At 39.8% G+C, this 22,806-nt stretch overlaps 1 protein-coding gene across 6 annotated transcripts in view; it reads left to right on the top strand.

Moving 5' to 3' along the window:
- LOC149220304 (putative sodium/metabolite cotransporter BASS5, chloroplastic) overlaps positions 1-22,806 on the top strand; it is a 311,918-nt gene that overhangs the window by 254,564 nt on the left and 34,548 nt on the right. Inside the window, exon 9 of one of the 6 annotated variants that reach the window (XM_089384744.1) lies at positions 17,237-17,299. The exons of the other annotated variants lie outside the window; for them this stretch is intronic. Within the exon in view, the coding sequence (XP_089240870.1) occupies positions 17,237-17,284 (48 nt within the window). The 3' untranslated portion in view covers positions 17,285-17,299. Of the gene's footprint in view, positions 1-17,236; positions 17,300-22,806 lie in introns of those variants that run through there. 6 annotated transcript variants of the gene reach the window in all.

Here is a 22,806-nt window from a genome sequence, read left to right as displayed (position 1 = left end):
AATAACAAAATGATCTCTGTTATTCTGAATGCATTGACTGATGAACAAGGTAACCTCATATCTACCAGTGAAGAGGAAGACACGATGAAGAAAGAAAGTGACAAAAGATCAGATAGAAGGGAACAATTAGTGACAAGACGAAAAGGAAAATTTGGAAAGTTTGGTATTCCAAAGAAGAAAAGGAAGAACATGGCTAAGGAAAGATGCTATGGTTGTCAAAATCTTGGGCACTATAGAAGAGATTGTCCTAAACGTAAGAGGGACAGGGAAGAAGACTATACGACTAAGGAAGTGAAAGAACCTGAGTCAAAGAAGCTTAAGAAGGAAGAAGCAAAAGAATCTCTACTATGACTGAGATGATCTTCAAGGTACCTTTCACTTGTAAAGTTATAGATAGGATGCAGTACAAATAAAATAGAATGCATCAGATTAGAAATAGCACCATGATAGAAGCATTAGAAGTAAGAGCTCACGACATGGGAAGCAGAAAATATGTCTGGTACAAATTCTACTAATTACAAAGAATAGGAGGCTCTTAGGAAACCTCATTGATACTTATAGAAAGAAGCAGAGGTCATCATTGACTGGGATCATCATAGTCAATAAAGAAAACATCTGTCATGTGGGGATATGAAACATCCTCAAGTTTCTCTGATGGAATTCTCACCAAGGATTCATCGATCTAGAGAGGAAGCCAAAGGTTTTCATCAGGAATTCCAACTTGTGGGATTCTAGGGATGATGGTATGATGACATAATAGGAAAGCAGGTCTAAAGGATAAAGTTCTTTCGAATGAAGTTGCTACATGAAGTCTGGATGACTGAAAGAAAGATGAGGTATGTATGTTTACATTGATATTATGAAATTCATGTCATATGGTTGCCAATAATATGGATCACTATTTCCATCTTGGGAAATATGATGAAGAGAAGAAGGGATCTCCTCCTCTGAAAGATTGTAGAAAGGCATTAATCACACTAGATGAAATCAACATAATATGTTCTCATATGAATCATAAGGAAGCTGACTACATTTAAGGAACTCTGATTGGAAGCTCTTGGAAATGAAGTGTGAAAAGATAGGAATAGATCATGATAATATGCAACTAAGGTAGAAGGCATTCAACATCCGAAGTCCAAGAAGATTTGACTATAAAATCTGCTGGAAAGATGTGAAGACTTTGATAGAAGTCGGAAAAAGATAGAGACTCTTGACAATGGATATCAGTGGGAGATGTGTCAATCTGCATGCAAGATGCTGATACCTATAGGAAGATGTCATGGTGAAAGATCATCACAAAGGTAATTTTGATTTAAAGTGTTCATTTATTATTTTTGAACTAATATCTGGATGGGCTTATGTAGGACTACCAAAGGGAAATCTGTGGATGACTTCCAAGTGGACCATATAGAAGGATGTAATGTCCTTCCGAAATATGGCATGGAAGTAGTATGACATGAAGCAAAGCCAGATGAAAAATCTGATAGATCACTTTCTGATGAGTTAAGGACATGACTAAACTCATGGATACAAGTGATGGATGATCTGTGCCCCTATGTAGAAATTCCCAAAGATGAAGACTCCTTAACGAAGAAGAAATTCATGACATCGAAGGAAGGAGCTCTCCAAGTAGCTGGGTGTTTCAGGATCTCTACATGAGGAGCTGCGATAGGTCCCTGGTTAAGAGGGAGCCTGAAAAGAAGTTTCTTACTTGGAAGAAACTTGGAAATTCCTAAGCAGGGAGCTTAGGTACATTCCTTTGTGATAGGAATGAGTACATTCCTTTATTGGAATATGTCCTCCTGGTTTGAAAAGGAGAGATAGACATGTCATTCTGGTCTTCACCTGGGAAGACAGAATGGAGGATTGTGTAATCATTTGGCATCTGATGCTCTTTGAGGATGAGATAGGGCATCCAATAGTAAGAGTAGTCATGGAGGACTAATATTCTTTGTGGGACTGGGGAGTCCAAGAAAAGAATAGTCCTCATGGAGCATATCTTGAGAGAACCCGGGTGGGGTATGTTTCGAGAGAGACAATGATGAGTGTGTTTATAAATCATTGGTCTCGCCAGCGTTGTGCTCTGATCTTGTGGAGAGATAGAGTTGTTAGTCAAGGCCTTGCTATGTAGCAATGCTAGTCGATATGATGCCATACAAATGAGTTACAAATCCGAATTCTTCTTATGAGAGATTCTTCAGATTGAGAAAGTCCAAGTACCATTATGAATAGCTCCCTAGTTAAGAGGGAGTGTTGAAAAGTGTAACTAGGTTTGGTCTTCATAATGGCATGTAATTACGATTTTATGTAATGATATGTAAATATGAAAAATAAAAATATTATATTGACTTGCTTCATGGGTTTCATGAGCAAGGGAGTTTGGTTTTGAGTCAAGACTCCCATTGAGAGTCTTTAGGATTTATTTTTCATCTAGTCATAAAATATTAGAGTCATTGTCATGTAAATGAAGTCATGTTACACTTTGTAAAAGGTCAATATTGTTTATGTAAAGTATCCTCCAAGAACTTGTCATCTATCCTCTTCAAGTCGGCCTACAAACAATGGTAGAACGTGCTAGATAAAGTCGCCTTGACTCCAACAGTCAAATCGGCCTAAAGATCATGTGCAGAGGTGTATAAATAGATGTACTTGACCTTCATTCAATCAAGCAACTTGACTTGAATTTGGTGAAGGAAAAGTGCGAAGTAAAGGTGAAACAAAAGTGCGAAGAAGAGATTCTTCGGGGGAAGCAAAGAGGAGGTTTCTTTTGGGCTGCGAAGGAGTATTCTTCTGGGGCAGTGAAGAAAGGGTTTCTTCTAGGGCAGCGAAGAAGGGTTTCTTCTGGGCAAGTGAAGGAGGGGTTTCTTTTGGGGTAGCAAGGAAGGATTGCTTTGGAAAGGTCGAAGTAGAGATTTAGAGACTGTGTTTCTCTAGAGGAAACCAGTAAAGACCTAGAGACTGAGATTATCTAAGGGAAGTCGAGAAGGAGCGGTGAAAAGATAGAAACCAAGGTTCTCTAGAAGGAGCCGAGGAGAGCAGTTCAAGATCAAGAAGAAAGGCGAAGAAAGAAAGAGGCAGAGCATCAAGGTTAGTGACAAGGTTCTTGGGAGGATACTAGAGTCAAGGGTCCGTGTCATGGTCTTGGTACTTATCAATTGAAGGTCTAGAATAAGAATTTTGATCGGGTTTTCCTCTCAAGAGGTGAGAGGTTTTGGCCCTAGCTGAGAAGCCTACATACTGTGTCACTTGTCTTTTATTGTGCATATTGGTAATTGTCTTGATGAAGAAAACACAATAATAACATAACGAAGAAAAGATTATAAGCTAAGAAGTGTACCACAAAAAATTATCAAGCAGAGAAATCTTGTAACTTGGAATGCCCTAGATTTCTCAATAGAGAGCACTTTTTCGCTGATGAGGCACCTCCTTTGGATGGAGGGACATGACTTATGGGATGAGATACAACCCTTAAGCTACTTGTTGCACTTTTTTTTTGGAGAGACGTGTTTTTGATGAAGTCACCTTTGGAGGTATTTTAACTCATACGTGTGGGATATTTGAGACTATTTTTCATGTTTATTCATTATAGAGGTTATCTTTGGGGGTTGGCTTTGTTACCAAACCACCAGTGGGTGACCCCTATAGGAGAATTTTTCTCCTAGATTTGTCTTTAGCCAACATCCAACAACCCCTTCCAGCCACTTGTTAGCTCGATGTGCCACTATTCTCTACCACCTAAGCTAGCCATTATGTACCCTTGCTCATTTGTCATGATCGTATGTTTGAAGGTGGGCCATCCAACCCCAAAGGTATGATTTTTCATTATGTAATTAGGTGTTTATGCTTTCTTTTCTTGGGCATATTTGGGCATCGATTAATGAGGGGATTTGGCGGAAAGTATAGGCTTTGACTGTGATCATGTTCCCTTACCTCAACATGGAGGGTTAATATTGTATCCCTGTCCCGTGGGATCTCCTTTATTGGATGCTAGCTTTAGGAGTGGCATTGCATGGGAAGCCTTGATTTTGGTTGCGTGGTTCCGCTTCTCGATACCATATATCTCACTCCCCTATGCTCATTACACCCCCTTTCACATTTTCCCCCATTTGTGTCTACATTTGTCCATTGGGTCCACTAGGTGTTAGCCTCCCCCTCCCCTTGTCCACGCCTTGGGTCGGGCTTGGAACTATGCCTCAGAGGTTGATGCAACTAAAAATAAAGATAAAAACATAATATGGCCACATGTTAGTTTTTGGTAGCATCGGATGTGCTCTAGCCATGAAAATTGGTGGAGCGACTAAGGCACATGAGTTCTAAAGAACCTAAAAAAGTTTGGTGAAATTCCACCCGGATTGTATTTTATTAAAATAATTAATATTTTTAATGGGGTTCGTAAGTCTAAACTTAGGAAAATTATAATTTTAATGAGTATTCATCAAAATATGGGTGATAATGATCTAGAAGGTGGATCAAGTCAAGTTTTAATCTTAGCCGTTGATTAGAGACTTAATCTTCGCTGTTGAAGTCTCAACGAGAAAAGTATAAGGAGGCTTGGGGTTCATTTAGAAAGAAACACAAAGATATTTAGGAAATTGATTTTCTGAGGCAAGAAGTTCTTAGGAGGAAAATCGATTGGGAAGATCTTGCAAAAGAGGGGTAGTGAGAATCTGGGAGAAGGAATTTCCGGATAGTACAAGGCAGAGAGAGGACAGAAAGACATCTAGAGGAGGGCTGATGCTGGCCTACGCAGTGCTGACAAAGAGGCAATGCAATCAGTGAAGGGAAGTCGAGTTTTTGCTGTGGGAATTCAAAGTTCAGATGTCGGAAGCCAGGGTATGAGACTGGGAAGCAGGAAAGTCGAGTTCTCAACCAACAGAGGATCCAAAGTAGAGAGGCAGTGTAATACCCAGGAGGGGTGACGCAGTTTGATGCAGAGGTCATCAGAAGGTGATGTAGAGCCTCCAGAGCTAAAGGATCACTCACTGATTCTCCAATGACAGGGTAAGATCATTTCACCAGTCTTTTGTCCAATGTTTTATCTGTAAAGGATTGCTAGTTGAGCATCCTAGATTTGTACTCAAAATTTCCCCTTGCATAATAATAAACCCTCAGAGTTGCTGCACTGGTTTTCCCGCATTGGGTTTTTTCGGGGACTATTTTGTCCAAAAATAACTATATCCTTTGTATCTTGTTCTTTGCTCAGTTTTCTGTTTCATGTAATCAAATTTTAAGTAGAGCAGGCTTCCTAAGTAATTTGCTTCAGTATTTAGAGAATAACTTGATGAAATATTAAAATCAAGTAGGTGAAGTAGATTCAAATTCGCTGTAGTAGGGGTTTCTTGAGGATTAGGAATTTTGACATGGTATCAGAGCATTGCTTTTGAAACAGGAAGAGCACATCCAGTGTTGAGTAGAGAGGCCAAAAGCTGCACTTGGTAGCAATTCGAATCCCCTTGAAGGGATTGCGCAGTCCCTGCCGGGAAGCAGAGATTCTGAGGAAATCTTTGTCTGAGAGAGTCGACAAAGGTATGATTTCTGGTTTGTGAGTTTGCAGAGGTAGAGGGAGTGACATAGAGCCTCAACGCAGTGCTTGAAGGGCGCAGTTTCTGCCAGGGGGGCAGAAATCCGTCGGAAAAGAGCGAAGACACATAGAAGGGGAATTTTCTCCTCTAGAACTTTTTTCCAAAAAGTTCGAATTTCTCACTTGCTAGGCAACTGAGCAGTGACTAGAGGAGTCAATTCGACAATTGGGTGAGATGGCATCGCATGGGCTCAGAGATCAGGACAGGTTGGAAGGGGCTTCCAACTATGTCATTTGGAAGACTAGAATCTTAGCTATTCTGGAGGAGTACAATCTCGAAGCCTACGTCAAAAGTGTTGTGGCTGTTCCTGCTGACAATGATCAAAGGAAGAAGTACAAGGCCGATCCGAGGAAGGCGAAGAGGTTCATACTCGATGGAGTTCGAGATCATGTGGTCTCACACTTGCAAGGCAAAGATACCGCTCGAGAAATGTGGGAAGCTTTGTCTTCACTGTATGAAGGTTCTTCCGAACAAAGGAAGATGTACTTAGAACAAAAGTTGCAGCGGACATTGATGCAGAAGGGAGAAGGAGTTAACTCCTATCTTCAACGTCTTCAGGACACCAGAAACTAGCTTGCTGCAGTGGTGTCTACTCCTTAGTCTATCGCGATGGTAAGGACGACCCTGAATGGAGTCTCGGATGAAGGGCAAGTCTTCGTCCAAAGTATATTGGGCAAGGAAAGACTACCTTCGTGGGAGGAGATGTGGGCAGCTCTTCAACAGGAAGAATTAAGGAGGGAACTGGTTAAGGTCAACCTCAATGGCAGTAGTGGGAGTGGCTCGAAGACCAAGGAGGAGGAGGAGAATGTAACGCTAGCATCAAAGGGACACTAGAAGCCAAAGAGGAGGAAGGACATTTCGAAGGTGAAATGTTTCAGATGTGGCGAGATGGGCCACTTTGCATCCCAGTGTCCTTTGAAAGAAAAGGATAAGGATGAGAAACATGATCCTAAGGCTGCTCTAGTAAAGATTGACGAAGAGGAGTTTTCCATGAGTGGCCACACATCTCCAGGAGGGAAATGGGGCGATATTGAGCTGTAGTCAGGAGGACTACATGTGGGTAGGATCCTTGAGGAGTCCACCTCTTGGATCATTTCCTTGCTACGGGAACCCAAGATTCAATAGTAGCGAGATGGAATTAGTGTCAGATGATGCAGTGATTTGTTTGGAGGATAGTTGCAGTAGCCTGAGACCAAGACTGATCAGCGCAGAGCAAGGTTGGCAGTAGTGCAGAAGTCAGCAACAACGCAGAAGATTCAGAGGGTCAGAGACTAGAGCAGTCAGATTCTAACATTCATGGTATTATGCTGAACATAGTTAAGTTCAGTTAATTTTGGATGCTTTTCCGTTGTTGAGTAACATAAATTGGAAAATGACGCAATGCAGAGCTAGCAGTGGCAGTGTTAGCAGCAGATGCAGAGGGAGCTATAGTACATATGCAACAGTGGAAGTGGCAGTGTCATGGGTAGCAATATAGCAGCAGCAACAACACAATGTTGGTGGCATCAACAATGTAGAAAAGAGATGCTTCAGAAGCAGAGTAGCATGCAGTTGGACATTGTTGCTGAGCACTTTCCTTGCTAAGAGGGAGTGTTAGTTTTTGGTAGCATTGGATGTGCTCTAGCTATGAAAATTGGTGGAGAGGCTAAGGCACATGAGTTCTAAAGAACCCAGAACCATTTGGTGAAATTCCACCTAGATTGTATTTTATTAAAATAATTAATATTTTTAATGGGGTTCCTAAGTCTAAACTTAGGAAAATTAAAATATTAATGGGTATTAATCAAAATATAGGTGAGAATGATCTAAAAGGCGAATCAAGTCAAGTTTTAATCTTAGTCGTTGATTAGAGACTTCATCTCGGCTGTGGAAGTCTCAATGAGAAAAGTATAAGGAGGCTTGGGGTTCATTTAGAAAGACACACAAAGAAATTGAGGAAATCAATTTTTTGAGGTGAGAAGTTCTCAGGAGGAAAATCAATTGGGGAGATCTTGTAGCAGAGGGGTAGTGAGAATCCGAGAGAAGGAATTTCCGGAGAGTACAAGGCAGAGAGAGGACAAAAATACGTCCATAGGAGGGCTGACGCTGGCCTACGCAGTGCTGACATAGAGGCAATGCAGTAAGTGAGGGGAAGTCGAGTTTCTGCTGAGGGAATTCAAAGTTCAGTTGCCAGAATGCAGGGTGTGAGATTGGGAGGCAAGAAAGTCGATTTCTCAGCCGCAAGAGGATCCAGAGCAGAGAGGCAACATAAAACCTAGGAGGGGTGACGCAGAAGCTGTCCAGGGTGACACAATTTGACGCAGAGGCCATCAGAAGGTGACATAGAGCCTCCAGAGCTAAAGGATCAGTCATTGATTCTCTAGTGACAGGCTAAGATAATTTCACTAGTCTTTTGTCGAGTATTTTCTATGTGAAGGATTGCTAGTTGAGCATCCTAGATTTGTACTCAAAATTTTCTCCTACATAATAATAAACCCTCAGAGTTGCTGCACCGGTTTTCCCACATTGGGTTTTTCTGGGTATTATTTTGTCCAAATTAACTGTGTCCTATGTTCTTGTTCTTTGCTCAGTTTTTTGTTTCATGTAATCAAATTTTAAGTAATGTAGGTTGCAGAAGTAATTTGCTTCAGTATTTAGAGAATAACTTGATGAAATATTAAAATAAAGTAGGTGAAGTAGATTCATATTTGCTGCAGTAGGGGTTCCTTGAGGATTAGGAATTTTCACACCACATACGACCTGAAATGTACCACAGAATGCAAAAGATGGTCGGGACAATAAAGTTTAGCACATAGGAAAAAGCCAAACATGAGCTCTACCCCTATGATTATGGTCATCACCCTAGTTTGTAGGGCCCCTATGAGTTCCCTTTGCATCATTAAGGAACCCATGATTGTCCCAACCCCTAGTGGGTAATGAACTGCCCCACCTTAAGGGGGTACTCACTACTACGTCTTACACATCATTTTCTCATCCCAAACAAAGAAAAATCAATAAAAGGCAAAAGGCACATGAAGAAGGGTGGAAAAACAAAGGTCGGGGTAACTCATGTGCCATGATTTCTCCCTCGTACATTCATACACCCAAGGTGTGGGCTTCCTTCATCATAGTTACCCTTGCACCATGGCATGTGGCTTGGAGATTTCCCTTTTGTTTCACTCCGTTTCATTATTATTTCACATGACACTTGTCATTTGATGGATGTACCATGGACCTATCACTCCCTTAGAGGTCGAAACCACTTAATAGGGTCCTTTATTAACTTCTCTTGTCAAGGAAGATAACATTAGTACATGTTCAAACCCCATTTGGAAGGGCATGCCACTATGAAGTGTCCACTTCTGCCCTTGATTAGCAAGCTTATTTACTCAATTACACTAATGATTAATTGTATTAGAAGGTGAGGAGATGCATTGGATGTTATACATGATTGCAGGTGGGTCTTCATCTTGGACTTGGCCTCCCTATACGAGATCGAAGCCCTCCAGAGGGTCATAATGGCACTTGTAGGGTCAGAGTTGAAACCATCGGCCTCCAGCCTTGTAGAGCATCGATAGCCACACCATGGGCTTCTTTAGCACCACCATATTGCCTGATCGTGTTATCATCATACAAAGATGATGATACACTTGGACCATGTTCCCTAGTCAGTTACACATTGCACCCAACACTTGGTAGTTGATCCAATGCCTAGAGGAGGTTTTGTCTCACCCAGAGAGACATGGGAGGGCATGTGTCATCGTCTAGGCCTCATTGACGGAGCATCAACATGATCTTGAGCCCTTTGGAGTCCCATGAGACCCATTTGGTGCCCACATAGCCCAAATTAGGGTTTGGAGATGTTTTGCAGCATTTGGAGGGCATTCCCCTCTTCAACATAAATTTTGAGGCCCTCGCCCTCATTCTTAGCACATGAGGCCTCAATGCTAGCATTGGAGTGCAATTTGCATTAATTAAATGGGCTAAAGGACAAATAAAATAATAATTAATGTAAAGCTATCTTGGTTGGCTTGTAACCAAGGGTTTGTTACCTTATTTTAACACTTTTGGGGCTTCGTAATTAGAAATTCGAACCTGTGAGTCTTGTATAAATATGAGAGACTCACTCTCATTTGAATTCATCACACTTTGGGATTTCGGCTAGCCTCATTAGAGACTTTTGGCTTGCAATTTGTGGAGTGATTTGGGATGATTAAATGCACTTTGATGTTTGGGAAAATTTCGCTATATTTCTTGGAACTTCTCTTTGGCAATTTTGTGGATGGATATATTCTTCATCGTCTTGTAAGTGCCTTTTATTTCTAAAATAATGAATGTCTAATGCATGGAATTTTTATGGTTATTATTGTGCCCCAATTCATGAAAAATTGTTAAAGGCCTTGATACTATTGGAAAATTATGCATGTGCTACTCATAAGATGATGAATGAATTGTTGAATTTCCATGATCTTGGTTCTAGGTTAGAATCTTGAAATCTCTGACGCTACCAAACTAAGAATCTCAATCAGAACTACTTTGCACAATGGAAATTATAAAGCAATAAATCACATATGCACAAGTATACACAATTTTTAACAAACTGTACAATAATGTACAACCACAATCTTTGTTATATTAAACCAAATCTGAATCATACAATAGTCTATGGTATACAAGATACAATGATAAACATCGTTTCAACTTCTATGTCGTATCTTGTCTTGTTGGTCCTTCGCTTCCGTATTTCTCACTAGCTGCCCCTTAGTCGTTCAAAGGACAACACATCAAGACTCTAGGAGGGTTGCCACCTAACACTGCTACAAGTCACTTCTATGGCATGTACACAGACTGATCCAATTTGCTCTCTGCGTAGGCCTAATCTTGAGCTCCAAACTGCTAGGCTAGCAGTCACCTTAGTCCATCAAGGTGCTGCACTTTGGCACCAAACTTTACCCAACCTTCAACTCCTCTTCGTCACTTCGAGATACTAGTCTAGGGCTACTTTGGGTAGCCAATACACTGCCCTCCACCAAATCAATGGCACCCAATACAACACTGCAAGATCTGTACCTATGAAGGCTTCCGATTACCGAATCAAGCCTCCAAATTGGGTCCCATAGGCTGCTCAATAATCTGATCCAAATCTGATCGACAAATCTCTGATCCAACACCTCAACAACACATCTCCAACTCACTGTTTGAGGTCCACCCTTATGCTGCCACTTAGGCCTGGTTAGGGCATCATTAAAGTCCCATATCCAACCTTCAATTTTGCCCAATTCTGCTACTAAGGAGTGCGATTGTCCTTTCTTAGGAGGCTGACCCTTCTTGCTATAATTCTGGGCAGTCTAGCCCTCATCAACAACCTCAATCTACCCTATATTGCCCATGGCCTACTACAACAAGGCACCATAGGCCTGCGGCAACCTGTTTAAGGTCTGCCTCCCCTCCACTTAGCCCTCAAATAGCCCATATTTCCACTCCTCTGCTTCGGCCTCCAAGAACAGGCCCTTGACCCTCCTTTCTACACTTCAACCTCCATAAAGATGCCTTAAAAACAGTCCTCGACTTCCTGTTCTTGTCCTCCTTTGCTGTGACCCAAAACAGTGAAGTCTTTCTGCTCCAACGAATTGTTCACATGTGTTTTTGTGTTGCACAATGGATGAGCAATGCCTTCTCTCCACCTTCTATTTATACACTAAATGAAGGGCTCCACAAATTGATGAAGAGACATGTCTCTTGGAGCAAGCCTACATGACTTGACTGTCCATAATTAATTGTCAACTTCAAAAATTCATATCTTCGTTTCTAGAGCTCCTATTTGAGTGATCTTTGGAGCGTTGGAATCGACATGCCAAGCTCTATCACCTCAAATTTTCTCATGCTCAAATTCTTCATGGTTTTGGCCCAAATCTTGATGGGTGCAAAACCTCACGCTGGGTTCCAAGCCCACAAGTGACTCTTATGGCTCTTTTCCCTCCAAACCTCGAACCCTAGGGCTTCGAGTACCTCCCAAGCTACACAAATCAACACTCCCTCTTAGCAAGGGAGATACTTCCATGATTAGGAAGTAACTCATCATCATCATCACTGCTTGCAACACTTGCCCAACTCCTAGCGCTCACAATCGCAACAATCCTTGTTCTGTGAACTACACCTTTCTCGGAAGTGTCGCTGTCATTGTTGGAAGTACCCTGCTTCTTCTTTTCCTGTATTGCTTTCCAATCTCTCCATGATTCCTTCATGGCAGTTGGAGGAGCACCCTTTCTCCCCACTGACCACACGCACTTCACTTCTTGGGCTGCAAAGTCTCCCTTTGATCCTACAAGCTCTCCCTCTCGAACTTGACTCTCATTAAGTCTCTAGAATCTAGACCTTCTTATCGGGAAAGTGTAACTTCTTCTCGGGAACTTGTACCTACTCCTCTAAAGCCTACACCTGCACCTGCTCCACCTGCTTCTCATGATCCATAGGCTTGCCTATCAGCCTATATAAATGATGCTCTCTAACTCCAAGCTCGTTACCAGCGGAGCTAGAGCCTCTAGGCTTGAGTCTTGCCTTCCCATCTTGGAGCAAGACCTTCATATCTTCATTTCTAGAGCTCTGATTTGAGTGATCTTTGGAGTGTTGGAATCAGCATGCCAAGCTCTATCTCCTCAAATATTCTCATGCTCAAATTCTTCATGGTTTTTGGCCAAAATCCCGATGGGTGCAAAACCCTACGGTTGGGTTCCAAGCTCACAAGTGACTCTTGTGGCACTTTGCCTTCCAAACCCCGAACCCTAGGGCTTGGAGTACCTCCCAAGATACACAAATCAACATGAATGAATATTCCTAGAGGATTATTTGCATTTGCATCCTTGAAACTCCATAGAAATTGCCATCGAAGTGTAAAAGTCTAAAGTTGTCGTGTAGTTGCATCCATAAATAGTGAAGTTGCTTCTTTAGATCTCCTTGAAGAGCAAAGTTACCAAATGAAGATCGTTTTTTACTCCAATCCTCCCAATTGCTAAGCATTGGTCATAAGTCCTTGGTGATCACATTGACTCAACATAAATACATTCTTTTCTCCTTCTCCTCCACCTCTTTCCTTTTCCCCTTAAGGATAAGGAGGCCTCCCTAGGGCTTGGTATGAATTTCATTAGGGAAGGTATTTTATTAAACCGTTTGGATAGTCTTCTGTGCTGGTGTTTCCTTTAGCCCTCCTCCTTATTTGGGACAATTTCCATGGTCAAATCTCAATATAATTGTTTCCCTAGCCATCATGCCAAGTGGGAATCCTAGGTGTTATGGTGCTATCCTTCAACTTGGGGATTCTTTGAAGGTTTGAACTTTATTACTTGTTGAGGTATATCAATCATAGCCTTTTCTCTTGTTTATCCTGTCCTTGGATGTACTTTTATCTCATCGAATATCTTAACCCTAGGTCTCAGGTAGATTTTTCGTCAAGGGGTATTTCTTGGAAAGTCATCTTAGCTTCTCCCAAAGTTTACATGTTAATAGAACCTTTCCATTGAATGAGCTATCCTTGCCTCACTTTGAATCTTATTATAGACACATTAATTGCAAGTGAGGGATATTGGGACTCCTCCCATCGGTGAAAGTTCGAGAAGAGAAGGGGACATAGGTTGTGGTAACAGTGGGCCTTTGTCCCAACGTGTTGTTGTGCCCGCTTGTATTAACCTATTTACTAGGCTTGCTAGTTTGTGCAACAATATTTTTGGTGCCATTACATAGGACATGAGATGTTTTCCTTGTTCCTTTACGCCAATATTGACATATCTATTGGCAATTCCATTGAAGGAACGAAGCCCTAGTTCCTCATTGATCTTTAAAGTCAATGCTTGTAGGGTGAAGCAAGCATCTCTTTAAACACTTTGAATTCACCCTGACAACTTCAATTAATGAAAACATTCATTATCAAATGGAAGAATGGAGGATCCAGAGCTCATTTCATTTGAACCAATAAAGTTTTCCAAATGTTGTGGTGCCCTCGATGAATTGCCCAAATCTCATTGCCTTGATGATGGACTCACTAAGCTAGTCCGAAACGTTGGTTTCAAAACTGTTCACAGGTTTTTCCTCAAAATAAAAAAAAATTGGCATAACTGGCTTCCAAAATTTGATGGAAGTGATAGTGTATGGGACCACATGTACATTTTTGGGTGGGAAATGATTCGTAATAATATAGATATCCTTGATATAGGTTTGATGCTTTTTGCTTTAACATTTGAAGGCAAAGTAAGGGGTTCATACATTAATCTCCCTCTAGGAAGCATAGTTGATTTTGATCAATTTGAAGACGTCTTCCTGATGAGATGGGATGGCAACCAGGACAAGGAATGTGGTCCCCATAATGATCAAGAAAGTGAGGAAAATGAAGCCTCCTCTTTGGATCATCAAGATGTGATCAACTGTAAAGCTAATAAAAAAGAAGAAAAATCTCTCCTACCTGATCCACATGAAACAAGTAATGACTTAGAAGAGAGACTTGATGAGGATGTTGATCTTACTCAGGATGTTCTTCCTCCCAGTGTGCATGACAAATATCTTGAGGAAGATGCTCCAACCAACCCCTTGGATGATGATATTAAGGACTATTTATATGTTGAAAAGGGGCAATGGGAGGTTAGTGGTCATCCTTATGATGAGGACCCTATCTATGATACCAGTGATGGCATAAATAACAACCCTATCTTGCCTTGCCTCTCTTATGATCGGGAGGACCTGCCTAAGTGATCAGTAGATCTTTGCCTTGCAATTGCCAATGACCATGAGCCTTTTCCCCTTCTAAGAGTTGTCTTGAGGAAAATAAGTTCATTAGATATATCAATTCTTCCCAGCCATCCTTTGAAGATAGTGAGTACACGGTGGTTGCCCCTTTTCATTATGATCATCACATGAAGCAACCATCTTGTTGTAGTCATCCCTCCCCTTTTCCTCCCCATCATGACCTTGCCATACCCATAAAGCGTGACATCACTAGAAAAGGTCTTGATAGGGAATTCATGACATTGATTATCCAATCATCCATTCTTTGTTTGCAAGAAAGGATCCGTTTATACAAGCTTGTGTCCTTCACTTCGTATTATTCCTTTCTATGATGTTTGGACCTCTAATTTTCCCACCTCCCGCCCTTGTAATCCTACATGTCATTCTTCTTATTTCTGCCTTTGGATTTATTCCATGAGTAATCATAGGGGCAGGGGCTCTTATATTAATCCCCTGTTATGTTGGTTACATTGGTTGTATGAATACACAACATTTACACAATTTATCCATGCATGTTAGAGTAGGATGCATTGCATGCTCATTTTTGCATTAAAATCTAATATCGTATTATGTTATCATGCTAGATTATATTTGCATTCTAGAGTAGATTTGGTTTCCTGTTGATTTTACAGACTAACAAAAGCATGGGCGATCAAAGTACGCCATCAACACATGCTGACCCTATTTACTTCATTTATGGTGTGTAGTTAATAGGTCTGCGGTCCTAGGAGATTGTTGGTGTTCTCATGACCTCCCTATTCGAGTAGATGGTTCGTGCACTCTACTGAGAGCTCATGTCCCAGTTGGAGCTAGATGTTACCCACCACTAGTGGGTGACCCCTATAGGAGAATTTTTCTCCTAGATTTGTCTTCAGTCGATAGCCAACAACCCTTTGCAACCACCTGATAGCTCGACGTACCACTATTCTCTGCCACTTGACCCAACCATTATGTACCCTCGCTTGTCTTTCATAATTGTATGCTTGAAGGTGGGCCATCTAACCTTGAAGGTATGATTTTTCACTATGTAATTAGGTGTTTATTCTTGCTTTTTTTGGGCATATTTGGACATGGATTAGTGGGGGGATTGGCAAAAAAAATAGGCTTTGATTCTACTTGTTTTCCCTTACTTCAACATGGGGGGTTAATCTTGTATCCTAGTCCCGTTGGATCTCCTTTATTGGCTGTTAGCTTTAGGAGTGACACTAAATGGGAAACCCTGATTTGGTTGTGTGGTCCTGCTTCTTGATACCATATATCTCATTCCCCTCGGGCCTCTGCTCATTACAACCCCTTTCACATTTTTCCCAATCTTGGTCCACATTTTTCCATTGGGTCCACAAGGTGTTAGCCTCCCCCTCCCCTTGCCCACGCCTTGGGTTGGGCCTGGAATGATGCTTCGAAGGTTGATGCAGCTAAAAAGAAAGATAAAAGCATAATATGGTCAGATACAACAAGAAATGTACCAAAAAATGCAAAAGATAGTTGGGACAATAAAATTTAGCACGCAGGAAAAATCCAAACATGAGCTCTACCCCCTATCATTATGGCCATCACCCTAGTTTCGAGGGCCCCAATGAGTGTCCCGTGCATCATTAAGGAACTCTTGATTGTCCCAACCCCTGGTGGGCGATGAACTTCCCCACCTTAAGGGGGTACTCGCTGCTACATCTTACACATCATGCTCTCATCCCAAAAGAAGAAAATCAATACAAAGCAAAAGGCATTTGAAGAAGAGTGGGAAAACAAAGGTCGGGTTAACTCATGTACCATGATTGCTCCCTTGTACATTCATACACCCTAGGTGTGGGCTTCCTTCATCATAGCTACCCTTGTACCATGGCATGTGGCTTGGAGATTTTCCTTTTTCCCCACTCCCTTCCATTATTATTTCACATGACACTTGCCATTTGATGGATGTACCATGGACCTGTCACTCCCTTAGAGGTTGAAACCACCTAATAGGGTCCTTTATTAACCTCTCTTATCAAGGAAGATAACATTAGTACATGTTCAAAGACCATTTGGAACGGCATGTCACTATGAAGTGTCCACTTTTTCCCTTGATTAGCAAGCTTATTTACTCAATTACACTAATGATGAACTGTATTGGAAGGTGAGGAGACACATCTTCATCTTGGACTTGGCTTCCCTATATGAGATCCAAGCCCTCCATAAGGTCATAATGGCACTTGTAGGGTGAGAATTGAAAGCCATGGGCCTCCAACCTTGTAGAGCATCAATTGCCACACCATGGGCTTCTTTAGCACCACCGCATTGCTTTTTCGTGCCCCAGTCATACAAAGATGATGATACACTTGGACCACATTGCCCAGTCGGCTACACATTGCACTCGAACCTTGACAACAGATCCAAGGCCCAGAGGAGGTTTTGTCTCACTCAAAGAGACATGGAAGGGCATGTATCATCTTCTAGCCTAAGTTGCCGGATATGCCAAGCTACCACCCAAAAATGACGTTCTTCCTTTTGGATCCGGATTCTAGTACGATACACCGTAAAAACGGCTAGAATACGTTTTTGGGCGTTTTTTTTTATTTTTATTTTTATTTTTATTTATGGAAACGACGGGTGTGGATTTGAAATGTTTTTTGGGAGTTTTTAATGAAAATTGGTCGTTTCCACTCACAATGAATATGTATTAGCCTTTAGGTGTTTAAGAAACGAATATGCCTCTTCTAGAAAACGTATTACCATCTCTGGTCGTCGGGGACGGATTTGAACATTTTGTTTCAATTTTTTAACTCAGTCAAGGCCGAAACCTAACCTATTTACAAATTCATGTTATAGTTTATTTACGTTTACAGTTTATGATTTTCGCTGAGTTTAACAAGCCAAGCCAAGCCGACTGCCAAGCTGCTGACTGTGAGTGTCGACTGCCACAGTGCCAAGCGGCCGACTGTGAGACAAGAGTGGAGTGTCACCGCTGCTGACTGGAGTACCAAGTGTCGTCGTCGTTCACTGGAGCCGCCGCCGTCGTTTACTGTAGCTGGCACCACCATTTACTGGAGCGTCGAGTGACTGTGAGTGGACTCTTATTATAAGCATACCATCACGATTCACAAGGCTCGTTGTATACATCATCTCACTTGTTCAAACTTCATTTATCAATTATGTAGAAGTAATATCAGAATAATGTATTTCAACTATTTTTCATTCCCGAATCCCATGTTGATATTTTTGCATATATGAACTAATTTTTCATTACGTAATACATTGGTGTCAAAGCCCCTTCCAGCACACTTTTGCTATTTTCATCCTTTAGCCAGGGAAAATTTTAAGAACCCCCCCTAAATTTACATGTATAATAAATGGGCAAATCTCCATGGTATATAGGAAAAATGGAAGGTGATTTTATCAATAATATGATATGTATATATAATTTTTTGGCGAATCTCTCACTAGGCATGGCGAATATTTTACTCAACTATAAAATCTTGTGTTTATTGAATACACAAATGAAATCATTGCATTTCTTTAAAATATCTTTTGAAATCAAAATTACCGAAATTACATATCAATAACCTAGTGGGTGTAGGATAAAATTCACCTGTGCCATTCACAGAAAGCATGAGAAAAAACCTAATACTATATATAAAACCAAGAAAAATTAAAATTCATCACTTCTATGGACCTGGTAACCACCTTGCCAATACACAAGTATGTTCCTATTTGCAATTATAAAAATTACCCAAATTACAATCTGTTTACTCCAGCGTATGTTGGAAAGTTATAGAGGGATGACTAGTGCAATCAATCCATTCCTTTTAGCCCTGGATTTGTTTCATTTTAAAGATACTTGTCCAATGTCTATGCTTTAACCATTCACCTTTCACCTTAAGATGTTTTTACAATATAATTTCCTAAGTGTATTTAATATCTTCATTATCATAAAAAGCAACCTATATCCATCTTAACTCCACATCTACCACTCTTAGGGGGATGAAATCTATTTATCCCTCTGAGCAATTGGTAGACGCAAAATTAAGATGGATCTAAGATGATAGAATTTCCCCTTTAAATAGTCTATGCTCACATGAATACCATGGTATTACCATGGGTCAATACCATGGGTTATCATAAACCTGGAGCTTAAAAATTACTATTAGTAATTTATAAAAATTAATAAAATTAATAGTTGATTTTTATTTTAACCAAGCTAAAATGTTTAACATATATTAAATTACAACATCCATTTTTACTCTTGATGGGATCAAATATTTTTTTACTCTATGCTAGTTTACATATCACGATATTTGATATCTCGCGGGGGTTAGTAGATCCAGAGTAAAGATGGATCTATGCTGGTTTAATTCCCCCATTTAAATACGCTACATTCCAGGTGAATACCATGGGTCAATACCATGTGCCATTTTTATTTTTATTAATACTAATATTAGGGTTAATAATGTTTTTTGCATGGTATTAATAAAAATCTAGTCCATGGTATTTGTCCCATAGTATTTTGCCCATAGGTTTCACCTAAATATAACGCATTTTTTGAGTGTTTGTAAATATAAGGTGACTTATGGAGTAAATATAAAAAAATGTTTTATTTGTTTACCATACCTCTCATTTATTTATATTTTTATTAATTTACCATACCTCTTTTACAAATATGGTATTTGCCCATAGGATTCACTTAAATAAAACCTCTTTCTTGAGCTTTCATAAATAGAACGAGGGTTATGGACTAAATATAAAAAGAGGTTTTATTTATTTACCATGCATCTAGTTTATTTATATTTTTCTTTATTTACCATACCTTTTGAGTAAGTATAAAAAGACGTTTTATTTATTTACCATACCTCCACTTTACTTATATTTTTATTTGTTTACACCCTTGCATGTATATAAGGTGACTTATGGAGTAAATATAAAAAAATGTTTTATTTATTTACCATACCTCTCATTTATTTATATTTTTATTAATTTACCATACCTCTTTTATAAATATGGTATTTGGGCCTTTGGCCCATAAGATTCACTTAAATAAAACCTATTCTTGAAAATGGGCGAATGGATTCACTTAAATAAAACCTATTCTTGAAAATGGGCGAATGGAAGGTTGTAACTCCTAATTTCAAGGGCTAAATTTACCTTTTTTACCCTCTCCCTTAAAATAAGGTGGGCTATTTGAGGTGATTTGTAAAAATGTACTATGATACAAAATATTCGCCCACTAAAAATTTAAAACCCCTTAATTTCGCCAAAGGGCGAACATTCGCCCCTAAAATTTTCTATGCCTTTAGCCATGTACATTTTTCAGAGTTTCTCTGGTTGAAGTCTTTGACCACTAGTTTTCCTTTGACCACTTCGATTATTCCATGTCTTGTGGCTGTATTTTTTTCATCAACTTATCAACAGGATAAAAAATAGAAAACAATAGCCAACATGGGAGATTCATCTGCAGAGTATATCACTGAGTGGGTTCGTCAATCAGGGATTCATTAACAAACAAAAATAAGACTGAGACTTGTTACTCCTGTGGTGGATGGAAGCATATCATCAATATTGGTTGCAAAGTCTCTTGCTACTCTGTGTCATAATCCTTGAAGGCTTCCTGTCCTATTAGGACTTGTTTTGTATTACAAAAGCAGACTTAAAGACTTTAAAAGAATCAATGAAGGTACACTTACCCAGGTTTGAAATTATTTTGTTCACTGTTTTGAAGATCTTGGAGCTATAAGATGAACATTTGGATTTCCCTGTACTGTCCTCCTTGTTTGATGATAAACTAAATAAATACCCTGATCCTTAATGCCATCAATGAACAAGGTTCTCTAAGTTAAAAGGGGATAGAGGTATAGTATAATAACACTCTTTAGCAAGTAAGAAGACAATATTGATTACTTATGCTTTGTCACCATTTTGCAATTATTGAAGAAGTCTGGAATAAAGGTTGTGTTATCAGTTTGCAGCATCAGGGTTTCATCATCATATCTGTTGCAACAATATGGTTTTGTAGTTAGGGTTTCAGATTTGCAAACCATTGAGATTTGTACTAGTCTGGGCTTCATGCAATCACATTTTGCAGCAATCTCATCATTGTGTTTTGCAGCAGTAAGGTTCAGGGGTTTTGTAGTAGCAGTAACTATGTTTACAATGTAAACTGTAATAGTGCCGACCTCTAGGTTGGAATCTGTTCGGCTGTCGCTGTTGATGTTGATTTGTTTCTATCCTTATAATCCTATTTTGCATTGTCGATTGACTTTATAATTACTTGCAATTTTTATTATTTATAAATTATAACTCTTTAGCATGGTTTGGTCGATCTGATGAAGTGGAAGGTTTGGTTTTGGGTTCTAGTTTGGATTTCATTTGAGTCAGAATGTCTGGTTTCTAGATAGTGTCCAACTCTTATCTATACTCTTTGCATTAGCTTTAGCTTCTGTTATATTATTGTGTTTAAACTTTAAAATGGTTTAGAAAAAACTAAAGGAACCTTGAAAAACGTTCATGTAATATGTTAAAGTAGCTCGAGGTGTAGATTGATGAATTTGAGAAATCTTGTTATGAACATAAATAGGATAAAATAATGGAAATAATAAATAATAATTAGTATTAACGAAAGGGCATGTCTCATTTCATTTTGTCAATTTCATTTTGCAGTTTCATTTACAAAATTACATCATCATCATCATTCATGGCAACTTCAAGTTTAGCCATTCGTGAGGTAGAGGAAGTAGAACATGAAATTGAATCTGCCCTTAAAGTTGATCCAAAGTCACCACTTTGGAAATATGTAACTACTGTTGGGAAGATCCAAGGAGGGGGGATCATTGGCATGGGTTTGCAGTGAGTGTAAAAAGGAGTATAAGGGATCATACACACGGGTTAAAGCACATTTTCTTGGGTTAAAAGGAAATTGGGTTCAAATATGTAGTGGCCGACTGAAAGAGAATGGGACAGATGGAAATGGTTTAAGCGAGGCAAAACTTGCAAAATATCAGAAAGAACAAGACGAGGCAGATACTAAAGCAAATGAGGCAAATCCTGCCTCCCATTTAAAACACCCAACAAGGTTGGGAGCATCTTCATCAAAGCCTCCACTTCATTCTCATGGAATTTTTTGTTCAAAGCGGTCTAATTTGAGACTGTTTGAAAAGAGTTTTAATAATGACGCTTGAGAGATAGCAAATGCAGTGATAGGCCAATGCATTTATGTAAATGGACTTCCCTTTAACCTTGTGCGATCTCCTTACTAGGCAAAGATGATAAAAGCAGTGAATGAAGCCCTAAGAGGGTTCAAGAGCCCCAAATATGAGAAGGTACGCACAACAATGTTGAGTGTTGAAAAGTTAGATTTGGAGGCTAAATCAAGCCCCATTCGTAGTTCATGGCGCATTTCAGGGGTGTCCATCATTTCTGATGGATGGAAAGATCAAAGAAAAAGGCCTTTGATCAATGTGATTTCTCAGAGCCCACGAGGGGTAATGTTTTTGAAGGCAGTGGATTGTGAGGGGCAGATGAAAGATACTTAATTCATTGCTGACATCTTGATTGAAGCAATTGAATTGTTGGGGCCTGAAAATGTTGTCCCGGTAATAACTGACAATGCAACGGTGTGTAGAGCAGCAGGCCTAATTATTGAAGGAAAATATCAACACATCATTTGGACCCCTTGTGCTATACATTCATTGAACCTCATGTTGAGCAAGATGGGGAAACAAATTGAGTGGATTCGAGTTATTTTTGAAGAGGCAAAAGAAATTCAATCCTTTATCACAAACCACCACATGTCCCAAGGCATCTACAGGGAATATGCTAAGTTGGAGCTCCTTAAGGTACCTATACTTTAAAGTATTTCATCAATTCTAATTTCTGACTCTAAATTCAAATATTTAAATTGGATTCTCAAATGTCATGATTCGTGAATCATAATAGTTATTCAATCAAATTATGATTTTTAATTTGTTGAAATTTGAAACATTGGCAATTTGGCACCTGTAGGTTGTCGAGACTCGATTTGCTTCTCACATCATAGTCTTAACAAGGCTTATGCAGGTGAAATTTGCATTACAATCAATGGTATGCAATTCTCTTTGGAATCAATGGAGCCAGTCCCAATGTGGTAGAGCACAAACATTGAAATGGTTGGTTGTTGATGATGAATGGTGGGATAGGGTGGAGTACCTCTTGGCATTTACTAAGCCAATTGTGGATTTGCTCCGTATGTTCGACACAAATATGCCTAATTTGGGAGAGGTGTAAGAGGGCATTGATTCCATGATAGAGAAGATAAGGTTGGTTATAGATGCCAAAGAGAATGACCCAGATGAATTCTTTTACAGAGAAGTAAAAGATATATTGACCAAAAGGTGGAACAAGATGACCACCCCATTCCACCTTTTGGCCTATGTAGTGAATCCAAAATATTATGCTGTAGAGTTGCTAAGTGATCTAGAAAGAACTGCACCAAACAAAGACCCAGAAGTTGCAGAAGGATTAAAAA

The sequence above is a fragment of the Pinus tabuliformis genome, chromosome Q (genome assembly GCF_031772625.1).
Source record: "Pinus tabuliformis cultivar Carrire ecotype Pingquan chromosome Q, CPIR1, whole genome shotgun sequence".
NCBI classification, from domain to species: domain Eukaryota; kingdom Viridiplantae; phylum Streptophyta; class Pinopsida; order Pinales; family Pinaceae; genus Pinus; species Pinus tabuliformis.
This window is presented reverse-complemented; position numbering and strand designations above follow the sequence as displayed.